At 32.8% G+C, this 25,228-nt stretch overlaps 1 protein-coding gene across 1 annotated transcript; it reads left to right on the top strand.

Moving 5' to 3' along the window:
* Positions 1-253: 253 nt before the first annotated feature.
* On the top strand, positions 254-24,911 carry LOC111051301. Its single transcript, XM_039432189.1, has 10 exons — positions 254-572; positions 3,768-3,982; positions 6,463-11,703; positions 13,319-13,441; positions 15,287-15,396; positions 16,135-16,365; positions 19,404-19,565; positions 20,891-20,998; positions 21,922-22,097; positions 22,854-24,911. Exons 2-10 carry the CDS (start codon positions 3,805-3,807, stop codon positions 22,918-22,920), a joined length of 6,396 nt encoding a protein of 2,131 aa, XP_039288123.1. The 5' UTR covers positions 254-572; positions 3,768-3,804; the 3' UTR covers positions 22,921-24,911.
* The last annotated feature ends 317 nt before the right edge of the window (positions 24,912-25,228 follow it).

Here is a 25,228-nt window from a genome sequence, read left to right as displayed (position 1 = left end):
TATTAAATAAAATGATAATATATTGATTATTATATTGAATTTAATGATAAATCATCATTGGATAATAATATCTTCATCAAATAGAATGACGATTGGCTCCAGTTACAGTGCTCGGTAACCATCATCACAAAGAACGTTACATTCAAAGATCTGACTGAATGGAACGGGAAAAACCCGTTGCTAACGCATGCGCGATACGGTGCTGTCTAAGACAGAGAGTGGTTTGTCAAAATCTTGCTCAAATTTCACTTTTCCCCTCTTGTGTTGCAAGTTGCAAGCAAGAGAGCTCGAGCATGCAAGTGCAAGAGTAGTTTTGCAAAATGGTGTGATGGTGAATGGTGATCTCTTCATCTCATGTTGTTTTGCAGTGTAGGTTATGATCATGTCTTTGTTGAATGAATTCAAAAAGTATCAAAATTTCTGTAGGCCCATTAGTGAAATGATTTACATAGTTAAATGGTTTTCTCAGTGTTTTGGTGATTAAACATTCAAGGGCGCTGTTGTTTGAGTTTGAATACTAGTAGACCTACTTATCTCATCTTGAGTTATTACGCATTACAAAATTGTTAGAGGTATGATTTTCATATGTATTTATTTACAGTTAGCCTTATTTTACAATACCTAAAGCATGACATGGATTTGAGCAAGTTTTTATAATTTTCCAATAAGCTTCTCGTATCTATTCCATTTTACATCTTTGATATTGCTATGCATTCTTCAAGCTTATGGCTTTTTCAAGGTATCTCAAGCTGCTTTTATCATATATTATTAGTTTTTTACCACATTATTTCAATGTTTCTTTTTGTGTTTTCTTTAAAATCTCTTCTAAATGAATGGATTTGAATCACCGATCTGTTGCTTCCACACATTTTCTTATGTATAAATAAATATTGTTTTCGGTAAAACTTATTTTATGTTTATTAAATGGAAAATAAATACATTTTTACCTCACAGCTAACTCTATACTACTTACACACTTACTCACTGGCATATAAGAACCTCCCAACAATACTTTTATTATATCTTCCGCCGTATTCAGTTCAAAGTTTCCTTGCACTAAACAAATCTGTAAATAATGTGCATAGGTCTATAGATACAGGCTACTTTTCCTCAACTGTTACTAATCTACAGAGATCACAGACTGCACTCTGTTTGCAATCATATAAAAAACATTTATTCCATTCATAACGATGGAAACTTGCTTTGAATAGGTACTCGACAATCTTTAATATTTACGCTATAGCATTTTGGATAATTTTATATTATTGTAGGTATTCAACTTCAATTTCCATTACTATAATCTATTTTAATATTATGAATTAATATATAAGTAACTTATAAATATGTGCATTTATTTTCACAATATATTCTGTACAAAAATGATAATACAAAACTTCATTATTACGATTTACAGTAATGTAAATTATAAGATAATCTTGAATACCATTGACAATTATGTCATCCGTATTAGTCATAGGGATAATTATATATTCCATTTCAAATGCACTGGTCAGGGAACAGTAGAAACTTTCTCTTCCATTGTAAGAGAAAGGACTTGGCTATTTTTGGCTATCACATTCTAGGAAACCCCTACCTTTGAACAAAGAGTGAGTTGAAGAAGAGTGTGATGGATATAACGGGACAATGACAGAGACCCTATTCAAACCTTCCACCATTTATACAGTAGACGAGTTAACTTGCCTTTTCCATACCTCCTTAGTCCTTATAATATATTATATTGTAGGTTGCAGGAAACACCATTCTTCTCCAACGTCAGCCATTACTCTAACAATGGCTGAACATCGTAAACCTTTTTATTGAGAAATAAATATTATAATTTTTTGGGGAAATTCATGAATACATTCAATCTTAATTGACCGAACTTAGTGAGGTCTATGATTTAACTCGTATTTTCTTTGGTTTGTGTGTATGTAACGCATTTACGGCCAAACGCGTTGATAGAACTCAATGAGATTTGGAAGGAATATTCCTTTTTCTACTACGTGTCGATGTTTACGGTTTTTATGAAATTTTGCATTTTAAGGATAATATGAAAAGAAAAGGAATTCCTCCATACTCCGATATCACTATATTATATCATCTACTCAGAATAGGTATAGGATTAATCAGACTATAGAATTATTCATAATCAATCAGCTGACAAGTGGATTATTCATTGCATGCATTACACAGATGACTCGAGAAGCCGTGTCTATTTCTATATGGTTTCAATATTTTGTTTTGCAGTCATTGTATTATTATGCGTGTCATCAGTATCAATCTCACATTTGAAAAATACAAATTTAATAGATGATTAAAAATAATTAATAAATGAACTAAATAATGCTGAAGAAATTAGCCTAGGCATATAATATTTTTGGCTAAAAAAATTAATTATCAAATATTTGAGGAATATTTTCATGAGATGGAAAGGTTATCACGGAACTGGATGAATTATCATACGGAATACAAATTCAAACGTGAACTGAGCTTGTTAACATTTCAAACAGGTGACATCAGATACTTGTGGATGAGAAAACTGCATGAGGTCAACTGTTTACAGAACTACTAGTATATATTTCAATGAGAATAATAATTTTCTCAAATTAATGATTCAGAAGCGTTCATTTAGTATGAGAGTTCATGGCTTGTAATTTATTTTATTTATTATTATGCGTACATAGTTCAAATTATTGAAAGTCGTTCCTATTCTAGTGTGAAATGTGAATTGTAATGTGATCTTGTGACGTCATTTACCGAATTCATGTTTGTTTTAATGGCTATTGTCTCAAGCAACAACCCAAATCTATTGTTGAATCTCCAAGCATGGTAATATAAGAAAGTTTACCCAATAACTTAGCTTATAAGTCATGTCATCAAGTCAAGCCTACAAGGTCCACCTTTATTAAAATAGGATATGCAATCAACGTAGAAGTAATAATAGAAGTTGTTACCTGTACCTCTCCGATCTCCTGTCTCACTCATGGGAAGAAGTAGCTCTTGGATACATGTTGTTTTTTGGGTGTCAAAAGCATTACATTTTTTCATCCATAGAGCCCTAATATTTTTTTCAAGCCACCATCACTCGTACGGGGTGAATATGGCTCTAGTTATTTTTGCAATGCACTGCTCTATCAGTTGGTAACAAAAACTCGGGTGTCTCAGGGCTTTCAGTTTCTTCTAATAGAACAAACAAGCTTCCTCTTGACTACTGGGTTTCTTGTGATAAATTGTTCTTGTCATATTTACTTCTCGCAAGTGTGACAGAAATCACACAGAATTAATTGCGTAAAGAAGGATCCTTGAGTACATATGTATTTTATAACAACTATAAGTTAATATGAGTTAGTAAGTTACTGCCCAACTATCACACACTGGTTACCTAGAAGAAGCAAAACTACTGATTAAGAAGCTGATTAGATGGGCGCACACCCTGAAATCGAGACAGAAAAATTAATTTTTTTGTAGCATATTTCAATTCATTTTTTGGAGAGTTTAAAAGTTTTTCTAACTAAATTTCCATGTAGTTTCACCTCATGCTTAATCTGAGTATACATTGACTCGTGCTAATATCAATCCTAAACAAATGCCACATTGCAGGGATGAGGACAGACGGTAAATTAGTTTGGAAAAAGAAAGCGACAGGCAAAGTTGAGAATATGAATTACAAGTTCATTACGGTTGTTTTGAAATAGATATAGAATTCATGAATTTTCAATTTTCAGTTGCAAATCGAATAAAATTAATCCTGTTTAAACTTTTTCCAGGGTTTTAAATTATATTTTACTATCAACTGCACTTGAAATGTCGCAACCCGGCAATCGGAGGCGTCGACGCAAACATGGAAAAAACAAAAATGAGGGGCCATCATCCAAAGATGATAATTCAAGAGACGAGTTGTACGACGACTTCCTATTAATGTTTGGTGAATCAATCGACCCCATTGAAATTTACAACGTCCTGAAAAAAAATGATTGGAAACGTAAGTATAAAGAAACGTTATTTTTAAATTAAAAATAATATCGTTCAAATATTTTTATTGGGCTACTTGAAGTTCAAATATGAAGTATCATTAGCACCTCTATCTCATTTTTTATTTCCGAAATGACTATGTAACCGTCCCCAGATGGGGGTAGAATTAAGATCTCTAAAATACTAAAGAGCGAGTCATGTGACTGGACAAACCACAAACTTTTGCGGTCTATTAAACTTCTAAATTTTATTGAATTAATCAATCTAATTTAAATTTGGACAAAAAATAATCTACATAGTTTCATTGCACATTGTATAAAACAGCCTGTAAGATTTTTGTAACTGTTGTTCGTTGTTTGCAATTCTAACTGTTTGCAAAGGTAGTGTGATCTTTATTCATTCAACTACTACAATGAATAATTGGGGATTCGATCAATTTGGGTTTCTAAAACATGAGCAAGACAATATAATGGCACTCGCTATCTTTAGAACTATTAATCTCATCACGACTGAAACTTTGCACTACACTACGTTGTTGATGTTTATTCCACTGTCATTCATAATAAACAATAAAATACATACACAATTCAAACTACTTTAAATAACTTCACGAAATCGGACGAAACAAACATTTTGAAAATTTATACACTTCTTACACACCGTGTCCCACAAAGACTTTTACACGTTTGCTTTTATATTACGTGACCATTCATGCACCGAACCTTTTTTATAATTTTACACAGTTTACAAAGTAGGTTCTAGAAATATTCTGGGAAAATTTCAGCTCCCTAAACTTCGTAGAAAGAAAATGGTAGTATAAACGATAAACGATACTTTAAGAACATTGAAATGTGTTTTTGGTTTTATGTAACATTACCCTTCAAGTAACCCCATAAAAAGAAGTCACAAACAGTTAAATCTGGTGATCGGGGTGGCCAATCCAAAAAATCACTTCCACGACCAATCCAACGGCCATGAATTTTGTCATTTAGTAATTGGACATATTTTGCGAAATGGTGGAGCACCATCTTGTTGGAAGATTGCTTGATCCATTTCTGGTACCATCAAATGAGTCAAGACTACCGCAACGTAGTAAACAAAGAAAATAACTCATGAAAATAGTTCTTATAGCAAGCGAATTAGTAAAATTTTCAATATGCCGCCATTTTGTTTTTACGAAGGTTGGGGAGCTGAAATTTTCCAAGAATATTTTCAGGACCTACTTTGTGAACTATGTAAAATTTTAAAAAGTTCGGTACATGAATGGGTCCGTATTATAAAATTAAACATGTAAACAAGCTCTTCGTGGGACACGGTGTATTTCACCACATCTAATACGTTCAATTAGGGCCTTCGAGGCCCGAGGCTACCTCTAGATTTTAATCTGATTCCGGCCGAGCCGGAGACTAGCATAATTCCGTGGAAAAGGAAAATAATGAAAGTTTGAAATATTCCCAAATACTCGTGTATTTTCCATCGCTAATGGAAATACAGTTCCGTGAGAATACCTCAACCCTGCATAAAATTGGAGTCTTCCCGGATGCAAGTTGGCAGAACCTGACTTTTGCGAGAAAATTATTTTTCAACACAAAAATAAATTTCTCACGATGAAAATTTACACACAAAATTCAGCTACAAGATCACTAAAGTCTCATTGTTGAAGTCCTAATTCTACACCTTTTTAAATGAACCCAATCAAAATTTCACTCTATGAATACACAACCCATAATTAATTTATTTCAATATCACCATTACAATTACTAGTTTCGGGTATTTTTCTTCCATTCTCAAGTGTCAAAATGCTTTATTATTTATTCATTTATACAATAAGTACATTATCGAAATGATAGGGAGAGGAAAAAATAAGGTAACCTTGTGCTATTCCTCTCTATTATTATAAATAATAAAATGAATTATTCATTTTGACACTCGAGAATGGGATAAATTAATACAGATTCCAAAATATAAATTTCTAAGAAAAGTATTCAATTTTCAAAAAAATCATTCTTAGCCATTGTGAGTCATTGTTTTGGATGGACATGTCAAGTCGTCGGTTACAGCTAGCTACTTAGAAACAATTTATTGTCAGGTCATATCAGAATCAGAGGCTCTGAAAATGATCAGGTGGGACCTGATATCTCGACACCAGATCACACGATATTATCATTTTATTTTGCTAAATTGATAGTTTCCAAACTGAAAACAATACCGGGGTAAAATTTCCCCTGACGCTTAGCCTCAATTTTCATCAAAAAAGCGTTTCATCCTGAATTTTTCCTGCTTACCGACTATTTATATAATACTAAATATTTTCGACTTGAGAATTTATAAATTTTTTTTAGTACCGGTATCACATCCTTATAAAAGCCAACATAAATATTTCGGCTTTGATTGTAATACATTCTTCATTTTACTCGATTAAATTTTGATATATGATTTTTTCAACAATTTTCGATACCTTCTCATATTTCTATTTTTCTCGTTTTCCAGCTGAACCTTCAGTTGACGACCTGATGGCGATGTCAGTGAGTGCCGATTCCAAAAAGCCACCCAAAAAGTTTGACGCATCCGTGTTCGAAGACGATTTTGAGTATGCAACAAGAGCATCGACGTCACACCAATCTGCTCAAAATTTAAATTCATACAGTTTTTCACCAGCTAAAATTCGACAGTACGACGGGTTCCATGATGCCAAAGTAGTTTACAAGGGCGACAATTCGGAGGAAGAAGCCGACGCTGACATCATAATTGAAGAAGAGGATGTCTCTACTGATAATGGTTTGAGAGTGTTGCAGGAATTCTCTACTCCCTTCCATAAGAACGTTTTCATGAATGCCTGTGCAGCTAATATACCGTCCAGCTTTGATCATGTCAAACAAAAAGAAAATCAACCGAAAACACTGAACAGAGATTTTGAGATATTGAATATCGAGAATAATTCTGCATTTCAAAAGAATTCGATCACTCAAATGTATGCTTCCGGTGCTTCTAATATTACTGAAGCATATCCTCCTGTTGAAAGTGTTACAACTTCAATCAAAGTCATTTACGAAGGGTGTTTGGAAATAACTGATACCGTTGACAGAATCTGTAGTCTTGTGTTGAACTCTATCAAAGTGATTGTTTTATTGAGAGGGTGTCCTGGTAGTGGTAAATCGTACATGGCTGAGAAAATTATTTCGAATGTCAATAAAATCCGCCCAGAGATTGAACTGCAGCTTAAAAATCATGTTTTCAGCACCGATGACTACTTTATGACGCCCAGATATGGTTACCGGTTTGATCCGAAAATGCTACCGAGCGCACATACCTGGAATCAGACTCGAGCCGGTAAAGCGTTGATGCAAAATGTGAACCCGGTAATAATCGACAATACAAACACTCAGACCTGGGAGATGGCTCCTTACGTACAGGCTGGTGTTCAGTATGGCTATGTTGTCGAAATTTTAGAACCTGAAACGAAATGGAAGTTCAATGAGTATGAGCTGTTTCGTCGAAATATACACGGGGTACCGCGAGTGAACATCAAGAACATGTTGGAGAGATATGAGCACGGTATCACAAGAAACAACATTTTTCCAATATTTCAATACAAGTACGACCCTTCAAAACAGCCTCCTCAGATTGTTCCCGATGGAGAAAAAAATTCTCGTAAAATTGGTTCGAAAGTTGATACAGTACAATCCAACTCATATATCAGGCCAGCTAATTTCCCTCAGACTTCCAATCTACCTAACAGTTTTCCATTGGCTCCACAGCCTGCCAGTCATGGACAAGAAGTCGATAATAATCAACCGAAAAATAATCTCGCAACCCAAGAAACTAACTTCTCCAATTTGACTGCATCTTGTCGAACGTTCTTTGAAAAGTCACTGTTATCGTCAGCTACTGGAACTGATAGTGCCAAAGCGCTTCCAACTTTCAGCAATGAAAAATCACTGCTATCTTCGGCTACTGGAGTTGATAATTCCAAATCTTATTCTGCTCGGAACAATTTTGTTCAAAATGGAGAAGCTAGTGGTGCTAAAATTGCAAACGAGAAACTTGATCGAAATAAAGCACCTTCTAGAAATGCGTTACTAAGCAGTATGATGATGAAAGATTGTAATATGCCAGATGTTGTGGCTAAAACTCCGAGTGTACCGCAGGGTTGGTTGACTTTTAGTAACCCTGTTTTACCGAAGACAGGGTCTGACGGTGATAAAGATGTAAATAGTGTGAAGAGCAATGGTAATTTAATCGATTTCGAAAGTAGAGAGCTAGTAGGGAACTTGGATAATCGAGAATCGGGAATCGTAACAGACTTGTATGCATCTCGAAGAGAATTATTACCAAAGGAGGCAACCTTACTAAGCAAGCTTAAAGAAGCCATATCTGAACAAGCTCAGTTGAAATCTGCCTTCTCATCTGTGGCATTGACATCCGATCCATCTGGAAGTACAGGTCTGAAAGATTCACAAATCATAAATAACGATAATACGTTACCAAAAACTTTTCCCAATGTGGAGACACTTGCAAGTCCTCAACTAGAATCTGTCAATGTCAATGGGAACGCCTTCAAGAACAATTCATGTTTGATGGATGAAGCTCTTCCCACTTCTCAGAATCTAATGCCATGCATCGATTTGAACAAACCTCCATCAAATATCCAGCACAATGCAGAGCTTGCACAAGTATGTGACATCCCTTCTAGTCAATCCAAACACTTAACAGCTGTGGAACATGACAGTATTCAGAAAAATACCGAGGCTGCACATCTCTCTGATAACGTTTCTAGTCCAACTAAAGACTCAACAGATGTAGAAAATGAAAGTAAACTGAGCCCTCGTGAGGAGGATAACATCGAAAAGATGTTGAGCATGGACGCTGAAGAAAATCATCTTGATAGCTCTCAATCTTCTCAGGATGATGGTTCTAGTAATAAAATTGAAGGAGAGAAGGAAAATGACTCGAATGTTGTTAAACAACCTTGTCAAATGACTCATTCAACAACCAATGAGTATGATCATCCAGGTTCCGAGATGAATAGAGGAGACTCATGTTTGAAAAATGACGAGACACCAAATCTAGATAATTCTTCTGACGTGGCTGAGATTAATGAAGCATCCAACGTTGGTTCAGATTTAAACACTGAGAACAAACAATCGTCCAATCCAGTTTCAAATGAAAAGGTTGAAACATCACTCGAGAACGCCTTCAAAACGTTTAGATTCAAAACAACTAAAGTAGACAACAGTTCCAGTAGCAAGAAAAAAGATTTATTCTTCTCGGAACTGAAGGATGATCCTGTCGATGATTTTTTCGATGATGCTGAAATATCTGCACTCTTGCAAAGTCTTGTAGATTTGGATCTGGAATTCGAGGACGTTGATCCAACAGATGATAGTGATTCTGATGAGGAAGAACCTACTTCGAACGAAGGAATCAAAACTGTTTCAAAAGCAAATGATTCCCCCGATAAAGAGTCAACTGCTCCTACAACTGAATCCGCAAATACGAACAAAGATCCTACTAATACTCTCAAACTAACTGACTATTCAAAACAGTTGATTTCTAACAATGATTCTACCAATATTTGCCAATCATCTGACAGCTCAGAACAGACAAATATGAACAGCGATTCTACAAATATTGTCAAACCAACTGAAAGTTCAGACCCGTCAAATTCAAAAGGTGATTCAAGCAATATTTCCAAACCAATTGACAGTTTGGAGCAGCCTAATCTAGACGAATCATTGAAGACTTGTGATGATAGTGACAAATGTAGTTCAATGTCTCCCATCGCCGTTTCTCCACAATCTAAAAGTGCTGCACCACTGTCATCTGATGAAAGCGATGGTCTAAATATTAGCACGTCCACAAGAATTTTGTCTGATTCCTGTTATATGACAGTCGCTGAAGATGACAACATCTCGGACTCAGTCTACTTCGATGTCGACTCTGAAAATGATAAATCCACGAATGTCGAGCCAGGCGACACTTGTAAACGCAATCTTGATAAACAACGTACAATTGAAGAAGACAACGAAGAAAAAGATAGTTCAAATGAACCGGACAAGGGCATGGAGATCGAAGATGAGGAGAGAAGAGAAACTGATTCGCAAATGTCGTTTGTAAATGACGGAGGTAACTCTAATAAAAATAATGACTATGAATCTTTTGAAATAATAGATAGAAAGGTAGGTGAAGACGTAATTGAAGATGCATCACTACAAAGCTTTCAAGCTGTTGAAGAAAATATAAGTGATAATGATGAGAAAGAAAGTGATCTTGCTAATCAAATATCAAACATTACTTTGCAAGAAGAAGAAAGTGCTAAAGCGAATAGTTCTTCAGTTGAAGAGCCTGCCGTTCAAAAGCCATCCAATATTAGTTTTGATGGAGTGAAAGCTCTCATCAAAGGAGGTGTGCCTGTTAAAACGTTTGATGTTATGTCGTGGTTGAAAAGTAGTTTAATCAAAGAAAGTAGTGAGGAAGATAGTGGTGTCAAAAATATTTTGTTGGAACCTGAAGAAAAACAGTCTGAAAAAAATGCGGCAACTAATGAATCAATGATGATTGACGAAAGTGGAAATGTGAATTGTAAATTTTTAGAACAAATTTCCAAAATATCACAAGAAGACGTTGACAATATCGCTACAAAACCTGCTGATAATGTGGAAAGAACAGTAGGCCTACCAGCTGTACAAAACTGTTCCCTTATTGGCTCCAACCAATCAAACATACAAGCAAATAGAAGAAAAAATAAATTCCTGAATTGGGATAGTGTTGAAGACTCTGAAAATAGTTGGGCGGAGAAAATGAAGAATACTTTGGGGGGAAGTAATGGAATAGAAGATGACGGAAAAGTTACTAAACCTCGGAGAGAAAACAATCTACTAGGGAGATTAGCAGGTTTGGATGAGAAGTGTGTTAACAACGAACCAAGTGATGCGGCTGCTGCTACTAGCAAGGTTATTAAGGAGGAGGAGGAGGAGGAGCCCTCCAGTTGTATTGAGCCGTCTGGTGAACAAGCAAATTCGGAAACATCCAATGACAGTGAGTCTTTTAGTCAGAAACTGTCAGCTTTGGTCAAAATTTTCCCCGAATCACAGGCTCTCTACTTGGGGGAAGTACTAAGGCAGTGTCATGGAGATGTGAACTGGGCAGCTGGGATCCTCCTTGAAGGAGGTTGTGAGCGGTCAGCCGAAGCATACTGCGCCAAAGACACAGCTGCCGAACTGGTCGAAATCAATAGGAAATCCAGTGACGAGGACCAACATCAGGCTAGTTGCTCGAAAAGCAGTCTGAAGCAAAAACAGAAGAAAGAGAAGAAGAACGCCAACAATAACATGTGTGAGGCACGTTTGGAGCTGAAGAAAATCATGGAGCAGAACTTCGTTTTGAGTGAGAATAGTTATTCCGATCACTTGTTGAAGTTGTTGAAATTCAGGAGAGGTGAAATTGATCCTGAAGAAATGATGGCGGACGATCAAGCAGAAGCCGAGATGACTGATGCTTGTGATCCAGATTTTGATCCCAGTCATCCTGCGGAACAGCTTGGAGCAGCCGGACTTCCTAGTCAACCTAGAGAGTTGGATGGTATGGATTTTCTTGACCAGGATCCGCAGACCGCATCTGCAGAGGGAATTCCTGAAGATGAGCAAATGCTCGAATTTGTTTTCAACAAAGATGTTATCACCACTCTCAGCTACCATTTTGGAAGTTCTGGATTTCCACTTGACATGACTGGTGAGTTTTTGTTTTGATCAGCTATCAACAATAATGTTAATTAACAGAAGAGCTTTATTTCAGACAAGCAGGTAACCCGTGCCCCCCAAGGGGTTTTATTAAAAACTTCACAAACTGAAAATTTGACGTACTGAAATAATGAAGAATTTTAAATAGGTCTATAACCATCCTCGGTAGATTAAGAATCTATATGAAGAATTTCAAGTTAATCAGTCCAGTAGCTCAGACGTGATGATGCGTCCATTCGTGAATTTCTTATCCCGTACGTGTAGAAGCCAATTCTTTCCTTTATTATTATATATACGATTTCATGTTCTAAAACATTTGAGCTATTATTGTTAGTGAAGGCTCTGCCAACATAAATCGTTATAATAATTTATTTTCACAATATTGTTTTGTCTATCAATATTAAGTACTATAATCTTGTGTCTTAATTCTTCTAAATTCAAAATTTCCAGCATATACATTTTTGGACGAAAATTTAACTTTAAATTCTTACAGTAGAATCATAACCTATTTTTTGAACATTTCAGTATCGAAATTTGGGAATGGAATAGTTTAGGGCCAAGTCTGTTATTCCTTCCCAATCATATTTATATAATTTGTGATTGTATTCACAAATAAATAAGTATTAATGATATTTGTCCGATTATGATAATATATCGACAATGATATATTAATGTTGTTTCTTCTATCATATCAAATATAAAAGATATCTATGTTTGATGTGTTTACAAACGAAACAATAGCATCATATGGACTTGAATAATGAAACAACAACTGAACGTTACGGTACTAAATAAATCAAATATTGACGTTTCAAACATCACAGTTTCTCTTTATATATTCTCTTTAGTGCTGATTGAACTAAGCACTTCTACTGATAACGTTATCAAAATTGGAAAATTCTCTTCAAACTATGTGGAACTATTGTCTATATTACTCATTAAAGAAAGAAGAGTTTTCAATTTTCAAATAATTGAGTACTGATAGTACCTATTAATATTGGAAGAATGATGAGGGAGTAATATGTTTTCATATTTAAATACACGCTGCTTAATATCACTACAAACACCAATGAAAATAATGTATCTTCTTATAAATGCTATAATATTCAAACTATTGAATTGACTCGAGAAAGTTGTACTCCATTCAATTCAAGCACTAGTTTGACAATCGTTCTACTCATTTTTGTCTTTTAATCAATTATCTCGTGCACAACTTTTCTCTGGTCAGTTCCTTTTTGGGATCTCTTCTTCTCTGCTCCAGAGCCCGGGAGTGGGCTTTGGCATTCTCTACCACTCTCCTCCATTCTTCTCTGTCAGCAGTCTTGGACTGCCATCCTCTCACTCCCAATCCTGCCAAGTCCTTAATAACACAACCCATCTAGCGAGTTCCTTTCCTGCTGCGGTTGTCCAGCTTGTGATCAGTCGCACGAAAATCCAATTTCATTCAACCACCGTGAAAGGACGCAATAATGCAACGTCATATTTATTCATTGGATGTTATAGTGGTTTCGTTAGATGACATAGTTTCACGACTGTTGAATTTGATTGGATTTTCGAGCAACGAACGATCTGACAGCGTTAAGTTAATGGCAACAACATTTCTATAGGTGTGAGTTGTCCTGTGAAGCTACCATTGAGGCTTGCTAGAGAACTGCACAGCTATTGGATGGACTCAGTCGAAGAGTTCCTTATCAACGAGAATATCGCTATGCAAATGATGATCAAAGAAGGTATAAATCATCACATTTATTCACGCTTCAATCGTAGCTTGCATTAGAAACAGCGCTTTATAAATTTATTGCTTTCTTCTGGTAGATGGCTTGGCATAACTATCTAACATCCTTGAGATCAGTAAGCCAGTTGTAAATTAGATTTTTATTAAAAACTGTAAAATTTAATATTTCCTTGAAATACCGACTTAATGACTGATTTGATTCTATCGATGACTGCAAAAGAGTGAAAAATTGTCTAATATTGTAAATACCCAATACTACTCTTTCATAAACAAATGTCATCAACAATAGACAAGTCACCAGCGATCAATTTTGTCTTCAAATTGTCTATTTTCAAAAAGTCCACTTTCTAAGCTCTCTCATTCCATTATGTTACCAAGTCGATATGATTTTATTCTAGTCGATTGAAAAATTAATTTGAATTTATTTTGGAAATCAATTTATATTATCAATCAAACATTGAACAATTCATAAAGTAACTTATATCAGTTTTATTTATTTACTAGCAGGTAACCCGTGCTTCGCAATGGTCCAATTAAAAATTTGACAAACTGAAAACTTGACTTACTGAAATCTTGAAGAATTTTAAATAGGTCCATAACTATCCTCGGTAAATTAAAAATCTATAGCTCACGATGTCATTCGTGAATTTCCTATCCCGTACGTGTATAAGCCATTTTTTTCCTTTATTATATTAAACATACTTATATTGAATGCGGTGAATTGAAATTTACGAATATTACCTGATTTATAAATTTATATACACATTAATACTTTTTCATCATTAAATAATTATTCAATAATTTGAAACCTCTGGTTTTATATGAAATCTTAAGCAAATAAAAAAATAACTCATTACAACACTTGTAATGTAATATAACACTTCGTAAACAATAAGAAAATACCGCATTCCTAAGATTTGAAAATATTGAGATAGTAATTTAGTACCATGTGCTCTAAGCAATCAATCCATTCAGTTTATTGATAGATAATATTGGCGTAAAATTATTTTTTCTTATTCATCCTTGTTGTGTAACAGGTTTTATGGATAAAACTGAGAAATCTTCTCTACTTCTTACTACTAATTACTAAAACTTCACTACTTCCTATCACGTATTGAATCCAAAATAATAAATAATGCACCTATCTAATAACTTCATTTTCTGCAGCTAATTTCTAATAGATTTCTATTCTATACCGTTTTCATTGTTTTTGAATGCCCTGAAGTAGGCTTTGATTTGTATCGCTTTATCAATTTTTGCATGCCGTGATGTTTTTTTTTTTTTTTGATTTGTATCAATTTTAGTTTGCTCCTCTGTAACTAATTGTAATTTTTTGTCCTGCATTAAATGGAATTTTAAATATTATCATTGTCATTGTTTTGTCATTGAAGTTTCCATGATCGAATGAAAAAATGTTATTACAATCATAAAACAATATTTCAATTTGGAAACCCTGATCGCACTTACTCTAAATAAACTTAGTGTTCAGTTTTCAAATTCATAGAATATGTTCTCATTGAATAACATTCACCCCATTGAAAATTAATATTTTTTATTCGCTTAGTGTTCAGTTTTCAAATTCATAGAATATGTTCTCATTCAAAAACATTTTTCCCATTAAAAATTGATATTTTTTATTTGCTCATGAGAATGAATCGTTATCTATTCTATTCTCATTCCTATGACTACCGTATTCTATACTATCTACGAAAATTTCGTAAACGCACCATTAAGATCATTGAATGTGAGGTGAAAGATTTGAAATATACTGAATAAAAGATTCGACGATTTTATTCAAAGAATAAAATATTAATTGGAAATATTTGTTGATTCTTTTCAGATGAAGAGCTAGCCAAGAGACTGCAACAGGAAGAAGCAAGTGCAGTGAATCCCAACCTACAAGAAGTGATTGACTATGAAACTGCTCTAATGCTGCACGAAGCCAACTTTGTAAGACTTGAATCTTTACACTTCACGTTAATACCAGGAAAAAATATCGAATATCTTGGATCGAGATTTCGATTCTTAATTTTTAAATTTTATTGGATTATTTGATCATAGTTGAAGATGTTATGCAAAATATATCACCTTATTCCGTTTATCAACTTATTAATAGCAATACAGTACTGCGGATTAGGGTAACCAAATGATAATAAACTAATATGCTCTATTATCTATTGCTCTATTATATTTTTGATTGAAAACAAGCTCATTTTTATCACCATATTCTTTTATCAGATCATATAAGTTGAAGTTATATACAAAACTACTTTTTTTTCTCAATACATATATATTTTTTATACTACAGAAATGTAGGGTTAACAGCTTTAAGTGCTCTCCTCATCCTTTAAAGAAGCTTTTTCATTTTATTTACTCTACAGTACCTTATACTTATTCTTTTGTTTTATTTTTTATTGTAAATCTTCAACTGTTATTGTTACTATAATGCAGTTCACAGAACTCATTCCCCACACCCAGACTTGTCTTTGTGGTGAATATTCACTATGGATAAATTGTCTTTGCTGCTTTATTTACTTTTTTGTGAATAAAGATTATTTGAATTTGAGTTGAATTCTTCAATGCCAATGCAATTTATACTTCATTGATTTTGGTTTTTTCTCTTATAAAATCGTTGTTATTATCTTTCTTCAACTAAATCTTGGAAACATTTATTCTTTCAATTTTCAGAAAAAGACAAGGGAGGCCAATGATTCGACAGTAGCTGCAAAATTATCGTTGAGCATTCTGGCCGAGAAGTATCCGAATGAGAAGGAAGAATTCTTGAGCCAATTGCTGAGCTCCAACAATAATTCGTTGCACAATACGCTCGAACTTCTCAAAATTACCAGAGAAGAACAGCACCAAAGCCATGAACAACAAATTGCCGATCACAATAAACATGAGTTTGATAATTGCGACGTAAGTACTTAACAGAAATAGTCCAATAGTTATGTTCGTATGAATAACTAATTGACCTAGCGAAGTGAAGTTTAAGATTGAAGTCGACGGTTTGGCATTTCTCTTAATGTTTAAATGTTTATATGTTGCGCATTTACGGCGAAACGCGGTAATAGATTTTCATGAAATTTGACAGGTATGTTCCTTTTTAAATTGCGCGTCGACGTATATACAAGGTTTTTGGTAATTTTGCATCTCAAGGATAATATAAAAGGAAAAAGGAGCCTCCTTCATACGCCAATATTAGAGTAAAAATCAGATCATAGAATTATTCATCATAAATCAGCTGCCAAGTGATTACACAGATGTGTGGAGAAGCTAGTCTATTACTGAATTTGTATAAGGTCTATAGTTTCAATCAAAGACCTTAAAGAGGTATGCATCTTTAAGCTGGGTTTACACCAAAGTTATTAACAAAATGTTAATAACTTAATCCTTATGGATTCTATTACATTGAACGGAAGTTGACAAACACACTTCTTCATCATGTGTATGATAAGTTATGTTCAATCTAATATAATCTATAAGGATTGAATTATTAACATTTTGTTAATAACTTTGGTCTAATCGCAGCTTTAAGGTCTTTGGTTTTAATATTTTGTTTTGCAGTCATGGTATGATTATGCGTGCCCATTAGTATCAATATTCTCACATTCGAAAAAACTAAATCAATAGGTGATTGAAAATAAACAAATGAACTAAATAATGCTGGAGAAATTATAATATTTTTGATTGTAAAAAATCAATTTTCATCAGATAGAAAGATTATCACGGAACTGGATGAATTATATCATATGGAATACAAATTCAAACGTGAACTGAGTTTGTTAACATTTAAAACAAGTGACATCAGGTACTTGTGGATGAGGATACTGCGTGAGGTCTACTGTTCACAGAACTACTAGTATTATTGATGTGAATTTCTTGATCCATTAGAAACTACTATGTTAACAGAGTTTTACTTAGTAATGCGTGTGTGCATGTATCTCAAGTGAATATTGCAAAATATTTTCCCAATGTGATAATTGCGTTATTAATTTTTTTAAATCATACTCAATTGTCAAAAAACGTACTCGGCATTATTATTTCGTTATAACCAAATAAGCTATTAATCAAGTAGTAAGTTTAATTTCTAGTCAGAATGGAATAATACAATTTATTTTTGTTTTTATTTATTAGTTTTATTCATGAATATCAGATGGAAACAACAGGCTTAAAAGCCTAAAACTTTTATCTGTATAGTATTGAAGAACAAAATCAAAATTCAATTGTAAACTAATAAAATTTGGCATTTTTTGACCACCTCATAAAACTCTACAAAAATATTAATTTTTAATGAAAATTGATTTTTGGCAACCCTTCGCAGAAAAAGTTTGTTATCTTGTTTATGTTTAGTAAGCTTTAAGCTGCGTTTACTATATATTCTTGAGCTGCGTTTACACCTGAGTTAATAACACGAGTTATTAACAAAAAGTTATTAACTTGACTGAATCGTCAAAAATTTATCTTGACAAAAGTTGATAACTCATGTTTCTAACAGAAAATTTCTTGTTATTAACAAGATCTTGTTATCAATATAATTGACTTCCATATGACTTCATTTAACGAGACTATTCATATGATATAACAGCCGGAATAAAAAGAAAAAAAAATTCTTCAAATTTCAATTGAAACATGTGTGTGATCATTAAAATAATGATCTTCATCTGATCTAATGTAAATAAATTATAATGCGTTTACACCAGAGTTTAAAACAAAAGTTTTCAACATAAGTTAATAACATTTTCTTTTGGCTGCTAGTTTTGTTATCAACAATAACTTAATCGTGTTTTGTCTGCAGCTGTAGCTATTAGAGAACAGCTGTAGTTGCAGGGTAGGGATGCTGGGCGAGGGGGTTGCGGGGAAGATAGTAACCTGTTATTAACAAAAGTTACCGACTCTCGATGGATAACATAAATCTTGTTAATAACAAGGAATTTTCTGTTGAAAACACGAGTTATCAACTTTTTTCAAGAGAATTTTTTGTCGATTCAGTCAATTTGACAACTTTTATTAGTAACTCATGTTATCAACTCCGGTGTAAACGCAAATCAACTTGGTGTTATTAACTTTTGTAATAACCATCAGTTAATAACAAAAATGTTAAAAACTTGTGTTATTAACTCCGGTGTAAACGCTACTTTAGAATCTATAAGGATTAAGTTATTAACATTTTGTTAATAACTTTGGCGTAAACGCAGCTTAAAGCTGACTAAACATAAACAAGAAACTTTTTCTGTGAAGGGTTGCCAGGTAACGAACGTTTATGATATGATAGTCATGAAGGGGATTCCCTTCATACTTCCCCACAGTTTAAAAAAGAGTTATTGTTCCTTCGTCTCAAATTACATGGCGAGGTTCTTGTGATGGTTTGATCCCTATCCCCGGGCACATAAGATGGCACTTCCTGCTCCAGGTTGTCTTCCTGTTCATCCACAACCTCTTCCGCAGCGTGACTGGAACTTAGTCTCTCCTCATCCTTGGGTTGGATCACGTGAACGTTGATCTGGCGACCATCGGGCAAGATCACCATATAGTTCACTCGGGACATCTTCTTACTCACTTCAAATGGTCCTACCCAGGGGAGAATCGAGTAAATTCCATCAGTTATTAAAGTTAATAAAGTTTTCAAAAATCAAGATTTTTAATAAATAAGGGGTTTATCAACCTCAATTTCTTCTATTCAAGATGAAATGCAATGATGTTTCACAATTGAATATCAAATTTCGACATTGCCTAAATTTACATGTCTTTCATGAAACTTCAAAATACCATTTTAGGGTTCATATTTTCTCAAATCACATGTCCTTCATGCAACTCCAGAATACCATTTTAGGGTTTATGTAGCCTACATTTACATGTCTTTCATTAATTCAACTTCAAAGTACCATTTTTGGGTTATTATTGCTTAAATCTATTTGTCTTTCATTCAATTATATTCATTCAAAATACTATTCTAGGGTTCATCAGTGTTCGAAGAATCAGAAACATTGCAAAGCAGCTACGAACGGAGTCGAGAAGAAGCCAAGATGCACTTCTTCAAGCGCAACGAATACTTCCAAAAGGCAAAACAGGAATACACATCTGGCAGCAAAGCAGCTGCCTCATTCTTCTCGCAACTGGTAAAATTCATTTGCTAAATCTACATCAATTTAATACTTGAATCACAAATTCATTCCGTTCCTATCAATTGAACGTGAAATAGAATCGAAAAGAATTAAATTTGGTAAAAATAAAATTGCTTCTCGAAAATTATGATGAATGTGTGAGTGTGTATCATTTATTACATTATTATAATAACAGGTCATATTATTTCAACTCTTATTCACGGACAAGGGCTCTACGAAAGCTCTTTTGTGAATAGTATTTTTGTTGACATTCGGTTGTGATCCATATTGAGGTACATTTTCATATCATCCCAGGATTATAAATTTGAATATGTATATATAAGTTTGAGGTAAATTATTATGAATGTTTTCAAGATACAATATTGATTTATTATTTATGTTGAACATGTTAAGAATATAGTCTCTTTTCAATTATGTTAGTTATATCTGATGGGATGATTTGTTCTTAATGTGGAGTATTTTGTTCTAAACTGATGTAAACAATAAAATTTGATTTGATTAATGCAAATGTTTGAACAACATTTATATAATTATTAGTTTAGTTATCTTGATTTTTATGAGCAATCTTCCTAAATATCAAAGCAGTTCTTTATGTGTGTTCAATAAAGATATTCGTATTCTAGTGACGATTCATTGAAACCTACGGTTCAGGTGTCAAATTCAAATAATTTTACTGCCACAAACACTTCAGTCATATAATAAAAACACTCTTCTATTAAAAATTTATAGTTTTAATGTTTATTTTGGACTAAAATTTCATAAAAATTGTACACGTGAAATTCTAACCTTATGTTGGACTTTGTCATTTATAAATTTGGAAGAAAAATAGCACAAGGAATACCTTATTATTTCATCTTTCAATGTTATTACATTAGTGTCATTTTCATTGTAAATAATAAAAATAATAATAAAAAATAAAATAAAAACTTCTCAATTCTCTATTTGAATTCTTTGTCAGTCAAACCACGAATATTCCGTGGTGAATGGTTATAATATTTAATTGAAAAGTTCTCAAATTCATATGGCTTGCTCTATAAGAGTATTAGTTCCTCAGACTATTCATTTTTAGGTTGACCTCTTACTAAAAAGAACCGGTCATGTCTACAATTTACGTTAGTAGTGCTCAGAACATCAATTCAAAATTCATTTGAATTTCAAAAAATAATTGAATACGGTGATAATTTGAGCTTTGCTAGAAACTATAGATCAAGTCACCTGCAAGGAAAATCTTTTACAATAAATAAACAAAATCATAAGTTTAAATGGTTTGATACTGTTGTCAGTCAGTGTATTAAAATTCATTGAATTTTTATTTTTAGGCTAGCATGCATATGAAGAAAATGGAAGAAGCCAATTGCAGATCTGCAACTCTCCTTCTATGTACCTCTCGCTCTACCAAGAATACGCTTGATCTCCATTTCTACCAGGTATGCTTTCACTGGCGTCTCTCATTGATTGTTTCTAATGTTATAAATACTCTTTATTCGTGATAATTAGATAAATTTATGTTTTGCGCTATCGTCTCTTATGATGAATTTACTGTCAATTTAATAATTTGAATTATCACGAATCCTTGAATCGATCTTATTTCATATCAGATGCTAAATATATTAATTTTGAGAAATCATTTCCCTCTTTCCTGCAGTCCACACTAGTAATTTATAATATCTTCAGAAAATAATTTAAACCTGCTTACTGTATTTCACAGAACAAAAACTTCATGAGAAACCAGTCTTATATTTTACTGGAAACATTTTTAAAATGCAGCTTTAAATTGTACTGTGTTGTGAATCCATTCTTTCCCACTATTAATTTAGAAGACACTTTGAAGTGGATATAATTACTTTTTAGCACTGACGAAGTCAGACCTGTTGTGGCTTGTGGGCCATCTTCAGAAATTAAATTGAATTATCATCTAAATAATATCTTTTTCTCAGTTTGTAGAGCTCCTAATTATATCAAAATCTCATTTTGGCGAAACATGAAGTTATGCCGACGATGTGTAATGTCAAGAGTAGTGACTTCAGTAGCTTTTTTTTGTAACACCATTTTCTGCTCAGAAAATGATGGTATTACTCGATCTAAACTATAACTGGAATTGGCGAAGACCATTATATTGCAATAGATGTAGATGGTTTCATCTCAATTTGTATAATTTATTTTTTTTTCAACTTATTAAAATTCAATAATTCGCCTTCAAAATTCTAGTGACGGTATCCAAACTCAACTTATTGAAATTTTAATAATTTGCCCTCATGAAAACTCTAGTTACGGTATCCAAACAAACAATACAAAAACAAATTGATCAAATAAAACATGTTTTTGAAACAAATTGAACTGATTTTGCCAGGTGAAAGAAGCAGTCCAGGTTTTGGATTTATTCCTCGATGCCTCCATAAGTCGACTGGAAGAAAGTCGAAAGCCTAGAATGAAACTTTACATCATAACCGGACGGGGACTACACAGCGTCAACAGGAAATCTGTTATCAGACCAATGGTCATGACAAGACTCAAACAACGCAACATGTGAGTATTTGCAATGCATTCTAATATCTTCCAAAAATTATTCATGTATAAGAGTATTCTCTCTACTAAGCTTATTCTAGGATTGTTGCAATACTAGTATACATTCTAGTAGCCGATAATATTTTTGTTGGGATTGAAGTGTATTTTAAAAATATGAAAATTTTCATTCTCTCAACTCATTAAAATCTAAATTTTCCAAAGAAGATAATAATTGTATAATCCAATAGAATCTGTTGCTATGACTTCCATCTAAACACTTGGAAATTTTTTTCCATGTTGTTATAATATAGCTGTTTTCTGGTTTCTCGGGATTCAATAGATTCCTGATCTGACAATATTCAATCCACTACTAGCTCTAGATCCAATCCAGATCTTAGTTTAATCCACTATTCCAATTCTTAGTTCAATTCACTACTTTGTTTCTTCTGTCAATGAATTCCCAAATCTAATATTTATATCTCGAATCTAACTCTACAACTGCCACGATGTTCAAGTACCGCTATCCGAATGTTTTCGTCCGAGTTCGCTACTATATTGAATGGATTCTGGATAGTATGGAACCTGCCGGGTGGATTTCCGAATAAGCTGGATTCCCAGCAAATTAAATTTTATTCGATATGAAATCTATTGAATAAGAAATGTAACAAATATTAAATGTATTAAATATTATTACGTATATCTGCTGATCAAACCTGATCTTAAAAATTATGTTTATAAGATCTCAAATCTAATAATATTAATCGATTTGATTTTCAGACGGTATCGCGTAGATGATATGAATCCAGGAGCGATCATTTGCACTCTGACCCGGTGCAATACATAAACCGATGTGTTCCGCAGTCATAGATAGCAGTAGGTTTTTATTCTTATACTCCTATGTTATTTTTTAAGATTTATTTTAAAACTTTTGTAATGAAAGACATTATTTATAAGGTTCAGATTGAGGAAGAAAATTTTGCTGCTCTAAAATGAGTTGCAGTAAAAGGTTGATTGTATTTATCAACAAAAACAGGCTCAATCTATTAGAGAACTCTTGGATTTTTATTAAAAATGGGATCATGTGCTTACTATAATCATCATTCTTCTACTCAGATGATAATAATTATGAAAATTTTGAAATGAACAACTATTGTCCGCTTACCAATTATTAATAATTTTATTATGTAGATTTTATGATCTCTATTAATTATTTAAAACCGACGATGCCTTCCTATTCACAAGTATGCCTTATTAATTATTAAGTGTGAAAATGTTTTCAAGTCTGTACAAACTCGTTGTATGTTAGATGAATACCTACGATTTTATGGTTGTTGAGTGTTAATATTTTTCTAATATAATGAATATTTTTAATAATTCAGTATGAAGAATTTATATATTTCAAGTAGACAACAGCCAATGTGGAGAACAGGGTCTTTTCATCTACGTATTATGTAAACCAGAAAGAATAGTATGATTTAAAATTTGAGTATCATCTTTTGTATTTTACGAATTTGGTTCGTTTCACAAAAAATAAATTTTCCATTTGAAAATAGACTATGTACCTGAGTTAATCAAGTTTTCAAAACTCATTTGATGATCAGATAACACGAGAAGAAATTTGGTTTCGTATCGATGTTGTGTTGAATCGTTGAATTTTGAGTCAAATGTTTCAAATCGACTTGAAGTAATCTACAAGATATCAAATGAAACTCAAAGGTGAAACAAAATACACTTTCAACGAACGTTAAATAAAGTTTCACATAGAACCCGTTACCATTTTATGATTGTTACCATGATTTGGTCGACTATAATTTTAAATTTTCCATGCTAGCTCAACTAATGCTATAGGGTTAGGGTCAGGGTTCTAACTAAAAAGGGTTTGTAAATTAAGATTTCAAAATTGAGACTAAGAATTCAGCATTTAATAGTAAAAATAAATCTATTATCAATTTTCATCAGGAAGCTCTGTTTTGTGTTTGTTGTAATTTTCATATTCTCTTCATTCAAACGTAAATTAATGTATTTAAAAAACTAGTATTTTCAATAATCGATTATACATTCTCATCACTTATCATAGTTTCTCTTTTCATATTATATCAGCATGCTGATTTAAAAATCTATAAATAATTGTATTTATGATTTTCCCATTTGTATGATTAAGTTTTCCGACTTTGAGTTTAGACTTTGATAACAAAGTTTTATAACTTTTATTAAAGAGATTTCCCTCATTACTTTCATGAATTCATTTAATCTTAGACAATTATAGACAATAATTATGTATATTTTATTGTTTTTAAAGTTAGTCTATTTTTAATTTAGTCCTTCCTCAAATTGCATCCATAAATTTCTTAAATTAAAGACAAGATGGAAGCATAATATTTCAAGTGTATATAATTTAAACCAAAGAAGTAAAAATCAACTTCTTTTTTTTTCATTTAACAAAAATAAATTAAGATTATAATGTAATCGCAAAATGCAGAAAATGTAATTAATTTTAAGAGAATAGGTACTTCAGTTTTTCATATTATGTTATTATATTAATAATTATATTCAAGCCACTAGTAAATTCTATCGAACGTTATGATGGAAGTAGCCAATTTCAATCTAGTGTGGCGATTTACTGTACAAATTAAATATTAGTTGAATTGATATAAATTTCTTATTCATCAACATGTATTGAGTGAAGTTTAGTTTTTCATGTTGGTCGTGCAATTAATTCTATGATAGATGTATCTTTGGTTTATACCGTATATTGTTGATAGTCTATTTCTGTTCTTATCGAAGTCGTGTTCTAATGATTCATATAAGTAAATATATGTTATTTTGATAAATGAACGTATTCATTCAATTCTTTCTCTCTTCCATTTCCACTAAAAGTGTAGTTTTCGGGAATGTATTTTTCCCTTTCTCTTTTGTAAAGAATAGAAATTTAATTACAATAATTAGTAAAAAAAATCGAAAACTGTTTTTCATGATTCATTATATCCTCAGACTATTATTAGTCTACTGATTTTAAAATAATAATACAGATGCTAACGGGGATTTTCTATTTATTGCTAGAAAATTCTTCCAATGAAATTAATTATTTCAAGGCGTGAAGTAGAGGTCCGAGCCTGATAAGCTCTGCCTTATTGTTAGTTCGAATCCCGCAG

Source organism: Nilaparvata lugens, chromosome 7 (genome assembly GCF_014356525.2).
Source record: "Nilaparvata lugens isolate BPH chromosome 7, ASM1435652v1, whole genome shotgun sequence".
Lineage (NCBI taxonomy): Eukaryota > Metazoa > Arthropoda > Insecta > Hemiptera > Delphacidae > Nilaparvata > Nilaparvata lugens.
Note: the sequence above shows the minus strand (reverse complement) of the source record. Positions and strands in the feature narration are given on the sequence as shown.

Bases quoted from the DNA above. Each gene is read 5' to 3' on its own strand.
- LOC111051301 (XM_039432189.1), top strand. From the start codon at position 3,805: ATGTCGCAACCCGGCAATCGGAGGCGTCGACGCAAACATGGAAAAAAC. The intron at 13,442-15,286 runs GTATAAATCATC...GATTCTTTTCAG, and splicing joins GCAAATGATGATCAAAGAAG to ATGAAGAGCTAGCCAAGAGA. The intron at 22,098-22,853 runs GTGAGTATTTGC...TTTGATTTTCAG, and splicing joins AGACTCAAACAACGCAACAT to ACGGTATCGCGTAGATGATA.